Below are 14,611 nucleotides of genomic sequence, written 5' to 3'. Positions count from 1 at the left end.
TAAGTAAGTATCTCAGTATTATGATTTTAACATTTTGCTAAGTCTGTGACATAAAATGTACGACAGTTTTATATTGTAAGTAGAAAACTAAAAAATGGCTGTTAACTTGATCTCAGTACAATGAAAACTGATATAATGATAGGTCCCGTTGTAATGGTAAGTTTTATTGGTCTCCATTACAGTGGTGGACAAATTTTGGAGGAACCCCAATGGAAACATTGTAATATTTTTTTTTTAATTCATTTTGTTTTCATGTTCAGTATTTCACTTTTCACTTGGTATTACCCTCTTAAAAATGTATTCCCGTTGCTTCCTCTACCCTCTTTCGTACTTTTGTTGATCAATCTATTTTTAGCTATTTGAATACTTAATGAAAATGTAATTAATTTAAATCTTTGCTATGATCAAATCCAGATGTGCAAGGAGTATTTTATTCTATTCCTTTACTGTGCTATGTGCAGGATTTCATAAACCGAAGAAAAATGACTGAGTTTGGTAACATGGCATTGGTAGAAGAGCGAGAGGAGAGGGAAGGTGGTGATGTTGTCATCAAGTTGCCAGGAGTGCGGTCTGGAGACATGGCAGCGAGAGTTTTCAAGCCAGAAGTGAGGGTGTATTGCCTGCAGTTTTCACCTACTGGTGAGTTCACATCTACCTTTATTTTAGGTTTACGTAGGGCATGAATCATAGGCGTCAATATTCTATCGTGCTCGCCCTTATTGCTTCCTACGATAGTGTGGAAGTGTGAATTGTTTGGAGGGAAGAAATCAGTTCAGACGTGGCCATGGACGACTATGATTTGGCTGGACCTAAGATGGTTCCATTTAGGTTTGCTTTGGCTACTGTGCAACAGGAGCATACACAAGGGGAGGGGTTACCGGGTTTGAAGGGTTTGAACTCCCCCTCCCCCCTTGAACTTTTTTTTAATCACATATTTCGATTTGAATGTTTTGTTATCCATAATCGTTTTCCCTTCTTTAATTTTCACTGTCAGAGTAACAAAATCTACATCGACATAAGGCATATAGTCATCCTACCCCTCCTTCAATATAACCCCTGTGCCTGGTGCTGCGGCAGGTTCGAATTATAATAATGCCACCTTTATCTTACAGAGATCTACTGCCTACGACTGACCGCGCAATAAAATTAATTCGACGTAATATGAAATTTAATTTGTTGTGAAACATATTGGAAAGGTTGTTTTGACAGTTCTGCAGTGCAGATGTTAAATATTGTGCATTGTCGATTTTAAACTCATTTTAATAGTGGTATTCTCTTGTTCGTTAGTTTGAGTTCTGACTTCATAGTAAAACGTTTATTTAACATTTTGTACATTTGACAGTTCATATGTTTAATAATAATAATAATAATAATAATAATAATAATAATAATAATAATGCACAAAATTTAAAATACCGATAATGTAAATTGTAAACAATATTTTAATAATGACCCCCCTCTTGACAAAATTCTGCGTATTCCACTGGCGCCCTATTATATGTAATGTTTGTACAAGTCCAACAGGTGGCATTTGTGAATCCGACACCGACAGGTTAATTTTAGTAACACAACGATGTCCTAGATCTGTTACACTGATTGTACTCCATGCGTTGCTATTGCCAAAAAACAGACATTGAAAAACATCTCTAATTGAACCGATTATTTTTGAAAGGTCACATGTCCATTTTTGTCAGTTATTTTGCTAATGGTTCTTTATAGTGCATTCAGATATTTTTTTTATTGGACGACAGAGGTGTAAAGTTACATTTACATGCATAAATTAATGGTAACATCACTAAAACTTAAGTGTAAAAAATAATATTTATGATGGGCTTGTGCCCTTTCAATAATAAACAATAAGTAAAATGTAATAAAATGAATAAATGCGTTTTAACTATTATTGACTAACAAATATTTAAGAATATAACCGTTAAGAAAATTATTATTTCGCTACGGCAATATGTCTTATTTCTCAAATAAAGCAATTTAAAAGCATAAAAGCGTTTAAGTTTCTTCATTAAATACTTCCTCTGTAGTTTTCAGTCATCTTCATTGTTTTTTTCTTCTAGCGGCTACTGGGAAATATCTTCAGAAAATTGGAGTTATTCAGGAAGTACATACTGGATAACCTGGCTGACATCTTCGACTTTCTTCTTATATATTGGAACTCTTCCATAATATGATTTACTTTAAAGTAGTTTCAAGTCATTAGAATACATCGCATTAGTTCTATGCAGTAACTTGAATGTGTGTGTCATTAGTAACATAAATATATTCATATGCAACCACTGCAGGCCTACCCGGGGACTCAGTACCAAAAACCATCACTAAATACTGTGAAATTTAAAAGTATATTTTCTGATCTTTAGGCACTTCTTTTCCTAATGATTCAACTACTCGCCATTTTGTAACTGTTGTAAACAAAGGATTGAATCATGAGATTTTATATTGTACATCATGCAAAGAGTGATGGTAGGTCACATGTCCTGAACACGTGCCCTTTCAATACTAAACGGAAAATTCTTTACACTGTAACATTCGGTAGAGTGTACATACTTGTGCCTTTTCTTCAGCAAACGGTGCGCTACAGTAAGAAGAATATGATGGTGGTCATAACTCAATTTGTCAAAAAAGTGGACATGTGACCTTTCAATAATAATCAATTCAGTTTCACAACCACCTTCTCAATCATGGTTATACACCTTTCTGTTGAATTGTTGTCTGTTCTCCAATGGCCGCTTTTGGGATCATTTAACCCATTTTGCTTCTAGCCTCTCAGTAAAGAGCAATAAAATTTTCTGCACTGCTGTGCTTTTTTCTTCAGTTTATTGCATTGAAGCAGATTTTTTTTTGTTCATTGATGATCCTGGTAGTGGACATTCTTTTGTGTTGTAAATTCCAGTCTTGCAAAGATGTGTTGCAAGGCAGAAAGACAATATAGGGAAATTGCAGCAATTTGAGAAGACGAACTAATGTGTGTTAATCCAAGTTTTCTTAAAAGGTGTGAGAAATGTGTGGTGGCACAAGGACATCATTTTCAGTATCTTCTATGACAAAAGTAGGTGGTTGTTTTAATTTGCATGAACAATCTACAGGGTGTTCCGAAACTATTCGTTCAAAATAATACAGGAGGTAGAGAACATCAAAACAAATATATTTTGTAATGGTACATATGGTCCCTGAAGGCAATTTCTGATCCTAGGGACGATTTACACAGAAGGTAGTTTAGCATGCTAATTACATCAGTGGCATTCACAGGAACTGCTCGAATGCGCGACCATTAGCCTTCTTCTGTTTCCACAACGGTTTCATACACCAGCTGCTTCATATGCCCCCAGAGGAAGAAATCCAGACACGTGAGGTCAGGTGACCTGGGTGGCCAGGCCACGGGGCCACCTTGGCCGATCCATCGATTCCTTCTCGAAATATATTTGTTCTCATGTTCTCTACCTTCTGTATTAATTTGAACGAATAGTTTCGGAACACCCTGTATATGCTTGACTTAAGGGGCTATGAATTCCGACTCTATCGGCAAACAGCGTGCTTCCAGCTGCCATGCACTGCCATACGTTTATGGATGAACGTCTATTTGAAGGCTCTGTATTTACGGATTTTTTTATTTACCTCTACAGGTCAATCATGGGCAGCCGCCACTACAGAGGGCCTACTTATTTACTCATTAGAGACAGGCATGGTGTTCGATCCTTTTCAACTAGAGATGAGTATTACACCAGATGCTGTTAAGAAAACACTCAAAGATTGTGATTATGCTAAAGGTAAGTAATAGATCAATTCATTATACAGGATGTAAGGGGTATAAGTGCTACTATTTTAACTGATGATTATTCATGCCATAAGGAAGAAAAAATGTCCTCAGAATTTTGTTCTAATTGCAATATTTAACTAATTATTAAAGTTTAGAATATGCTGGTTGGAGAGGAGGAGGTTTACAAGTACACATTACAGCTCAAGCGGGCACAGACATACCGGTACAAAACAGATGCTCTGTTCTAATGCAGGGGCGGACAGGGCAATTGTTTACATAAAACGAGTAGCAAATACAAACTTTCAATCTTATTAATAGAACATTATGTTAAATTTACATTTTATTTAACAATATTGCTCAATTTTTTATTGTACATATAAAAAATAAAAAATAATGGTTTACTGTACAAAATCACACCAACTTTTTCTCTAAAAGCAAAATTTTAATCTCTCCTGCTTCCGTAAAGCACTATCATTTTTAAAGAAATTTCTCGTAGTGTGATTTTCGAAACAGGATAAGAAACTCCCAGTTTCTAATAATCGTTGAGAAACTGCTACAAAAGTTCGCTGATTAGGTAACCTTCTTTGAGGAAAATGTTGACGGTACATCCTTCTTGCCGCACTTGAATTACGAAGACTTTCTCCATAAATTAATAACATATCATGATATTCATGAATTGTGAATGACATTGTCAGTTGTTTATCGAATAGTCCTACCTGTACTGAAATGCTAGTCCACTCAGCAGGAGCCCTATGTACAGGGAGCTTGAACTCAGCCGATCTGTACGTCTGTGCAGACTGCTGTCAGCAGCATGAATCCTGCTAAACATGTTACCACATCTCTCACGCCAGAATATTAACAAATTTAAGCATGCATTATTATTTAATTTCACGAACACGTAATAGAACACATAAATGTTTATTTAAACTAATATTAACTTTTTGCTAGTTATACCTACTGATGTAATTGTTCTTGTAATTTTACTTACGATATAAGCAATATAACGCAAATAAAAGAAGGAAAGAAATATTTTTTCTGGGAAAATTATGAAGTTTTGACCCTATGTTGTATGGACATTTTCTGATCCTGTAGACTGTCCCCGATGACTATGAAAAGGACGGCACTTATACCCCTTACACCTTATAGTTTCATCTTGATTGGGTTGGGATGTTTCTGGTTATGTCTCCTGATATGTGACACCTTCCTGGTTGTCCTCGTGGCTTGTCGTGTTCGTCATGCTTGCCTAGCATTACACATGGTCTGACAGAAAGAAGAGTCACTTTTGAAATTGAAATAGAATGCAAAGTAAATGAGTTTAAAATGTGAATTTATTATTAAAAATCACTGTATCAGAAAGCATTTCACTTACAGTAACCATTTCTTGAACATTAGACCAATAAGATGGCGTCTATTGTTAATGTATTCTTGCAGTCAGGACTGGAAACTCCTCAATGCTCGTTGCAACATTTCAGGAGAGATTTCTGCCATTTCACATATGATGTTCTACTTTGGAGTTGAGCTGTAGGCCTAGCCCTCGGTCTGTTTTCGTACACCTCATGTGCTCTTAGATTATCCCCACAGGGTTGCCAGATATCCTAATTTAGGTGGGATTCTTCCAATGTCCCTTGTGGAATCCTGATTAAAGGCATTCGGGATTGGTAAAAACCCCAATTTTACAGATATTAGAGCATATTTAAACAAATTAGCATTTATTTCCAATTCTCCAATATTTTTATTTGTACACTGACTCAAATGACAACATTGTAAAAGAGGTAACTTAGCTGATTGTGCAAGACCAGAGTCCTATTGTAGTGTTGGTTAATCTGTTTCAATATCTAGTCACTACTCTCGGAATTAATAAAGAGTGTATATTTTAAATGCTTTCAGTTGAAAAAAAAAGCGTTTTTGATATCATATTTTTCTCTATTGACAGACATAATAATATATTATAATTATATACTTAGATAGTTTAGTGAAATAGTTTCAAACGTGGATTTATCATAGATAGTGAAACTATTGCTGTCCTATGTAGAAGTTGCTGCAGGTGTTGCATTTGAGTTTGTTTGAGTTTTTTTATTTCGTTTGAAAAATTTATAAATTCTCTATGAGGACAAACAGTCATCATTAAATACCGAAATTGCACTAAAAAAATTAGTCTTTCCTATTGTTAATCAACAGTTAAAACATTGTCTAATAATCTAAGGGCAGTGCAGTATTTTATAAGAATTGTAGGTGTCCTTAAACTTTTTGGCAACACTGTACATGCATTTTTTTATTACAGAAAATAAACAGAAATCTGTGAGTATAGTAAACACTTGACTACATTATAGAGGTCGTGTTGTGTAGGGGAAAAAGTCCGTAAGTTTTTGTTGCAGAATAACGAATGAGTATTTTGTGTTTGCAGCCCTCATGATGGCCATCAAGTTAAACGAGCAGAATCTGATTCAGGAGGTCATAGAGTCTACAAAACCTAGTGATGGTAAGTGGGATTGTCATCCTGTACAGGCGCTATCAACTGCTAAAATAATCCTAGTTGAAGTAATGGTAGTTCAAATGGCACATACTTTATCATTATACATCAAGATGTTGCCCTGGGTAGCATAGTCGGTTTAGTCCTGGCCTTCTGTGCTCGAGGTTGCAGGTTTGATCCCGGCCCAGGTCAATGTCATTTAAGTGTGCTTAAATGCGACAGGCTCATGTCATTAGATTTAGTGGTATGTAAAAGAATTCCTGAGGAACAAAATTCCGGCACACCAGCGACGCTGATATAACCTCTGCAGTTGCGAGCGTCGTTAAATAAAACAATTTAAATTTACATTGAGATTCGGTAAAGTACTGGAGAAGCTTTTGCTTTTGTTTAATTACCTGAGATATTAAGATCCCTTTTCAAAAAACAGGAAGCAGGATGGCAAGGGTTACTTTCAGAAGTTATGTTTGGTTGCTTTTCTACATTCAGTTTTATTATCTTATCCGTTCATTAATAATACAATACAGTACAAATGGCTTTGAAGGAACCCGCAGGTTCATTGCCACCCTCACATAAGCCCACCAGCGGTCCCTATCCTATGCAAGATTAATCCAGTCTCTATCATCATATCCCACCCCACTGAAATCCATTTTAATATTATCCCCATCTACGTCTTGGCCTCCCCAAAGGTCTTTTTCCCTCCGATCTCGTAGCTAACACTCTACTGCTGTCACGCCAGGAGAAGGCGGCTGAAGTACTTAGACGGGGTGGAGGGGAAACAGTCGAGCATGCGCACCTCGCTGTTCACTGCAATATTCCTGTTTCACAAACATCTACTGCACGTGTCTATGAATCTTTGCGACTTTGTGAAAACAATAGTGGGGTTTTTATTGTAGTGTTTTATTAGTTTCAACAAGACAATTGTTTTCAGTATACCGCAAATCTTTGTATTGCTATAGTTATCCTTTGCTTTTCATCTTAATAGTGTTGATAATAATATAGTTTATAGAATTTATGCTGTTGTATACTGTTATTTAGGTTTATAGCAGTTTTTTGTTTATTGTAAATATGTCGACAAAGAGGAAACAAGGACTGACAATCTATAGCGAAGAAAGGAATATTATTAGAAGTGCAAAATCATTCTGTGATGAAGAAAAAGAACAACAGTGCCTTTGCATTTCTCTTACGAAACCTACAGCAAAGGTAGAAAAGTACTCTAATCTATCCACAAGAACAATACAGCGTGTAAGGAATGAAATGAAAGACTGCACAGAAGAAAGTGCGTTGTCGACACCCGAGGTAGAAAAAAAAAACGGAAACGTCCAGACTACCGAAATGCAAATGTAGATGACTTTGACCGAAGATTGACAGAAAAGATATAATTGAGAATTTTTTATTTGAAAAAGAAAGAGGGCCACTGGGGTAGCTCAGGAGGTAGCGCGTTTGCCTGCTGATCTGCAGTTGCGCTCGGGAGTGAGTTCGATTCCCGCTTGCGCTGACTACCTGGTTGGGTTTTTTCCGAGGTTTTCCCAAGCGGAAGGCGAATGTCAGGTAATCTATGGCGATTACTTGGTTTCATTTCGCCAAATACCATCTCACGATCATAAATTCAATCGACACTGAAGAAGCTAGTAGTTATTACAATGTCGTTAAATAACAAGTAAAAATGAAATAGTACCAAGCTGCAACAAACTTCTACCCTTTTACAAGAGAAAATTGATTTGAAATGAAAGACAACATTAAGACGAATACTGAAGAAAAAGGATTTCATGTGGAAGAAGTGTACAGAAAAAAAATTGAGGAAAACACTGTAAATTAGAATACGTGAAGATATCTACAGCAAATAGGAAAGCTTAGGAAAGTGGAAAAACCAGATTTTGTATCTGGACGAGATACGGATAGATTAGGCCTACCAATTTAACGTTTCCCAAGTGCTGGCACGATAAAAATGTTACGGGAGTTTTGACTACCACAAATGTGTCCAGAACACTCATTGTAGTCCATCAGGATGGGGGGGTGGGGCTAATGGCTTTGTTGAGAGATTCGAATTAATATACACGGCTGGAACATAAACAGACGATTATCATGGACAGATCATACTCCAGCAATTTTGAAAAATGTGATAATGATAGTCATAGCGACAACACCGAAGATGCGGAATCTTTTATGTCTGACTCCGTTCCCTTGTAGCCAAGTAAGTGGACTGAAGTTTTCAGGTCAGAGTGTAGCGTAAAGTTCCCCCGTCCCGCCTATCTACTTTCCGCGCCAACTCGTAGCGCGAAGACAGTATATGCATTTCTGATTCGCGCATATGTGCTACATGCCCTGCTCATCTCAAACGTTTGGATTTAATATTCCCAATTATGTCAGGTGAAGAATATAATGCGTGCAGTTCTGTATTGTGTAACTTTCTCCATTCTCCTGTAACTTCTTCTCTCTTAGCCCCAAATATTTTCCTAAGAAGCTTATTCTCAAACACTCTTAATCTCTGTTCCTCTCTCAAAGTGAGAGTCCAAGTTTCACAACCATACAGAACAACCAGTAATATAACTGTTTTATAAATTCTAACTTTCAGATATTTTGACAGCAGACTAGATGACAAAAGCTTCTCAACCGAATAATAACAGGCATTTCCTATATTTATTCTCTATTTAATTTCCTCCTGGGTGTCATTTATATTTATTACTGTTGCTCCAAGATATGTTCATTAATATTGTCATTTAAAAATACTCTATTGCATAAAAAGTTTTTTTTAATGTGATGCATTTGTTAAAACAGAATCTGTAAGAGATGCAGAGGTGGTTTACCAGTAGGCTAAGTAAATACAATTTCTTCCTTACTCGACTTTCTACAAACGACCTTAGTAAGAAATTTAAATGAGTCTTCACCTTCCGACCAAATATTAATTCGCGGGTGCTTGTATAAAGGGGGTTAAGTCAAATTGTCAGATATGTAAATGTCTCTCCTTTGGTACTGAACATAATGCCTTTATCACAAAATACGGAGCACTATAGCTGCGTCATCAATGGAAGAATGACTTAACTCCTTCAACACAAGGAAGAAGTAATCTTGGCGAATTCAAATCTGTACTTATCCCATTTTGGCCAATTCGTACTTAACCCCTTCTACACAAGCACCCGAAAATTTAGGTGGTGTTTCACACTAGCACAATGCAATGTAGTTCTATATAACAGATATTTGTTTACCAAAGTGGAGATATTCTATTCCTGGGTTCAAATAACAGTTTCCTTTCTGAATGTATATGTTGTTTTCTTGAATAAATAAATGATTACAGTATATTATGTAAATATTGAAATGGGAAATAATGGTGGAATGATGAAAACTGGAATCCCGAACTAAACTCTCATGAACTTCGGCTTTCTCTACTGCAAATCCGACTCCCCCATCACAATCTTCATAAGCTAGTGCTTTTCCAACTGAGCTATTCAAGGCAGCCTAAGTCATTCCTTAAATTAAACTTAGAATTCACAAGCCTTGTTTATTCTGCCATTTATCGAGGATGAAAGTGGAGGGATAAAAATTAGAGAAAAAAGGTAGTGGCAAATTTTTGGATTGCCTGTGGAGGCATGTGGGGGCATGTAGAATATAAGTTTTTGTTGATATGATTGCAGTGGAGCTAACAGTGAGGTCACTCCCAGAGGCGTACATGGAAAGAACACTAAAATTTGTGGCGTCCAGCCTGGAGTCTACATGTCACATCCAGTTCTACTTGATGTGGGTGCAGCACATCCTCACTGTGCATGGTCCTGTGTTGCAGGCTCACTCAAAGAAGGCCCAAGTCATGCCTATCTTTCTTACTTTGCAGAAGAACCTCACCAAGAAGTATGAGGATCTTGCTAAAATGTAAGTGCTGCGTTATAACACAAGTCATACCAGGTTTTGCGTGCCATAGTGAAGTTGTTGTTGTTTTCTAATGCCAGGCGTTTGACAATAAAGTCATTTGACTTCTTGGACTCCAATATTTTTCAAAAATATTATCATGGTCAGCCACTGAAGCACAGATTTTGAGGTGTTCCGAATCCATTTCTTGGTTTTTGTTGCACAATGGGCAGTTAGGGGACTGATATATTCCAATTCTATGCAGGTATTTGGTCAAACAATCATGGCCTGTTGCCAATCTAAATGCAGCTACAGACGATTTTCGTGGTAAATCGGGAATTAACTGTGGATTATGATGCAGAGAGTTCCATTTTTTTTCTTGAGATTGAGTTATCAAATTTTGTTTGTTGAAGTCTAAGTATGTAGATTTAAATCTTTTCACAGAGTAATACGTAGATTTAGTAACAGGTCTGTAAGTAGCAGTGCTGCCCTTCTTTGCTAGTGCATTCGCATTCTCGGTGCCCAGGATTCCACAATGAGATGGTTTCCATTGGAATACAATTCTTTTATTGAGTGATGTTAATTGAGAGAGCATTTTAGTTATTTCTACTGTTTGAGATGAAGGTGTGTGTTTAGAGACTATTGATAGAAGAGCTGCTTTGGAGTCTGGCAATATAACTGCATTCTTAAATTTATTGATGTGAAATAGAAGATTTCTGAGACTTTCACTTATTGCAACAATTTCTCCATCAAAACTTGTTGTTCCATGTCCAAGATATCTATAAAGTGAGAAGAGACAGCATGTAACATCTGCACTGGCACCTTGTTCTCTGGAGATCAAGGATCCGTTGGTGTATAAATGAAGCCAGTTTTGTGGAGGGTACCTAATATTAATTGTCTCTAAAGACAATTGTTTCATTATGTCAGTGCTTACTTCTGATTTCAGTATTTCTTCTGTTAAATTTAGATTATATTCTACATTTAATAGAGTTAAAGAGTTTGGTTTAATTTGTAAGTTTTCTTTTAAATTCGGGATATTGATTTTTTGCTTTAATTCTTGAACCATGGATATAAAACTTTTTTTGAGTTTTCAATCTACAGAGAGGACTGTATGAATGTCAATTGTTTCCTGGTAATCGATAAGTTTTTCATATTGAATCAGTGCTTTTTCTTCTATTGTCATTTTGATGCTGTTAATATTAGTGAGGAATCTCATAGAATCTATTGGAGTTGTTTTGATTCCACCAGTAATGAGCCTGAGAGCTTGGTTTTGAACATATTCTATTTCGTTTATGAAAGGTGAAGTAATTAAAATTTCTCCACAGTATGTCAGCACTGGCTGTATTAACATTTTGTATGTAGTGTTCAAAGTATTCCTAGAGCATCCCCATTTCTTTTCTGCTAGTCAAGTAGAACATACACAGCATATTCATGTTACAGCTTGGTGCACCATCTGCATGGTCTTATCTACTTGTTTGGCTGTAACTGAAATATTTAGTCATTGCTATAATATGGCATATTGTGATTGTTGTGTAGCTAAATATTCTGTCGAGTTATTTCACAAACAATGAAACATACACCACATAGAACAGACATACATACTAAACAAAGACAACAAACACGCAGACAACACCATATATTGGCACAGGTACGTAGATGACTTACTAATACTATACAAAGGAAACAAAAGACATTCAAAACCTACATCAACACACAAACAAAATACACCCAAAGCTACACTACAGATTAGAAATTGAAAACAACAAATCCATAAATTTTCTAGACATCACAGTAACAAAAGTCAACAACAAACACACATTCGAAGTCTACAGAAAACCCACAACAACAACACACATACACAACACATCCAATCACTCAACACAACACAAACAAGCTGCATTCCGAACAATGGTACACAGACTACTCAACATACCAATGAACCAACATGATTACAAAGAAGAGCTAAACATAATCAAATGCATACCACAAGAAAACGGATACAATCCTAACATAATAGACAACATAATACGTAAGACAAAACATAATCATAAAAACCATAAGAATACAACACAAACACAAGAACACAAAAAATACATCACACTAACATACGAAAACAAAAACACACACAAGATTGCAACCTCATTCAAGAAATTAAATTACAACATCGCATACAGAACAAATAATACTCTACAAAAACATCTCAACACAGAAACAACACAAACAAACAAATACAGCTACATAGGACAGACAGGCAGATCATTTCAAACACGTTACAAAGAACACATCACAGTCATAACAAAATTATAAAACATTGACACATAGCAGAACACATCACAAATGCCAACCATACATACAGACATCAACACAGACATGGAAATTCTACACATCCAACCAAAAAGCCAGAAACTAAACACACTAGAACAATACGAAATATACAAACTCACAAAAACACATCCAAATGAAATTCTCAACACACAACTCAATTTCAGAACACACACACTCTTTGACTCCACATTACACTACACAAACACACCCCCACAGGAAACAAAACAAAGTGCGCTAAGACCAGGAACAACCAGTTCTGATGATGGCCAATAGCAGGCCGAAACATGTTAACAAGGTAACATAAAATTTGACATGTGAAAGACACATAATTACGTTTTCCACAATGAAAAAACTTTACTATATTGGTATAGGTGTGAAATTGTAGTATTTATAGCAAAAATGTTTAAAAAAATGGCATTTTATAGCATTACTGATGGATTCCATGCATTATGAACTGACGTTCAGAATACATTTTTCTATAAAAAATCTTGTTTAAAATATATGATACAGTTAATCAATTAAATTTGACCACATGGTTTGAAAAAGAAGGTATTGGAGGTTATGTTAATTCAGAAAATTCATTTCAGAAACAAAATTTGTGTCCTGTATTGAATGTAATATTTTTCGTTACCTACTGACATAAATGTAAACTCATTTTACAGTTGACATGTTCTTTTCTCAATTTCTCTAAAAGTTCAGCCCGAAAATGATTTTCAAAAAATCCAGTTGGAGAAGAAGGTTTTAGCTTTCATGTACAAAACTGAGATGAAGTAATGGACTACTCTTCCAATTTGCGAAGTAAAATAGTAAATCTTTCAAAGCAGAGGTCGTCGATCATGCTCGGATGGTTGCTATGAATTGTGGAACCTAAATGGAGCTGCGTCCTGTGCCGTGGTGTCATGATCTAAGGCATCCTGCCTAGGACTTATGTTACAGAATGCGTGATGGTTGAGTCCTCTTGGGGGAAGAAATTTTCTCATGCAATTTCGGCCAGTGTATGGGACCAGTGCCCACTCAGCATCATAATGCACTTGGGGAGCTACAATAGGTAGTGAAATTTAGTTACGGAAGCCAGCTATAACGGCTTGGGGGGACCACCGTGCTAACCACACAGTACCTCCATTCTGGTTGGATGATCGTCCACCTCTTCTTCGGCATGAGGACGTGAGGCCAGCAGCTGACTGGTCGGTCATGATTCTTCATGAGCTGTCGTGCGTCTGATTGAAAATGGAGCTGCGAACATAATTTCAGTGAATCGCATTACATTTTGAGGGAAAACTGAAACCGCTCTGAAAACAGGTTTCAACCTCTAGAAGGAAACTGGGGCATTTTGGGGTCACGAGAAAACTTTTCGGAATATTGGAATGTAATAGGGTCATTTGCAGAATTTGTATAACAAATGACGTCCATCAATTCCTACCCTTCCCATTATTGCATTTATAACAATAGAGTTATAAATTCCTAACAGTGAGTAGTTTCAATAATAATGTAGTAAACGTCACAAGAATTATTTCCTTCATGTGAAATATTTCACGAGAATAAAATAAAATTCTCATAGTAACAGCTAAAATGCTGTGTCCATACTAATTAAGTTTTTAATTAAGATTATGGCCAGATAAAGGTTCGTTTAATAATGTAATTGAGAAAAAAATCAAAGAAACATTTGATATTATCAAAACTTATTCATTTATGTCTGAGTTTATATTTCCTTAAATATTATTGCATAACTACTCTAGTCCAGTAAGTCAGTAAGGGTCTGTTACACCATTTTGTTCCTATGGATACACAGTTGAAAAAGAAACCCCACAGATGTCAGCACAAGCCAAGATGATGCACAAAGAGTCATTTTGATTGTACTGCTATGTTCACCCATTTTGATTTGGCGAGATTGTGTGTCATACTCTTGCTTTATGTTTTAGTCTAAGCGTGCATTTTTACTCTGTCAGATCTGTTTGTGTTGTGTTTTCCACAAATAACATATAAAGTCAAGATCAAGAGGACATAATAGTGCACGTGTGCAGTAGTTAAGTTGCTATTTTGAAGATTTTTAAGCAAAAAAATTTTAGGTTAGCACATGCTTATGTTTGCTTTGTCATGTCTGTTACCTGTCAGATCTGTTACTCCGTCATGTCTGTTACATCATTCAAAACCGTGCTGTAAAGCAAGGTGAGTGTACAGTGGTTGATTACTATGGCAGAGACATTGCACTATAT

At 36.2% G+C, this 14,611-nt stretch overlaps 1 protein-coding gene across 1 annotated transcript in view; it reads left to right on the top strand.

The window, feature by feature from the left end:
- The window catches only part of LOC138698391 (periodic tryptophan protein 2 homolog), a 77,665-nt gene that overhangs the window by 57,291 nt on the left and 5,763 nt on the right, over window positions 1-14,611 (top strand). The window contains exons 14-17 of the mRNA XM_069824263.1: window positions 462-639; window positions 3,633-3,776; window positions 6,171-6,245; window positions 9,866-10,097. Of these exons, the coding sequence (XP_069680364.1) occupies window positions 462-639; window positions 3,633-3,776; window positions 6,171-6,245; window positions 9,866-10,097 (629 nt within the window). The remainder of the gene's footprint in view (window positions 1-461; window positions 640-3,632; window positions 3,777-6,170; window positions 6,246-9,865; window positions 10,098-14,611) is intronic.

Source organism: Periplaneta americana, chromosome 4 (genome assembly GCF_040183065.1).
Source record: "Periplaneta americana isolate PAMFEO1 chromosome 4, P.americana_PAMFEO1_priV1, whole genome shotgun sequence".
Classification (NCBI taxonomy): Eukaryota; Metazoa; Arthropoda; class Insecta; order Blattodea; family Blattidae; genus Periplaneta; species Periplaneta americana.
This window is presented reverse-complemented; position numbering and strand designations above follow the sequence as displayed.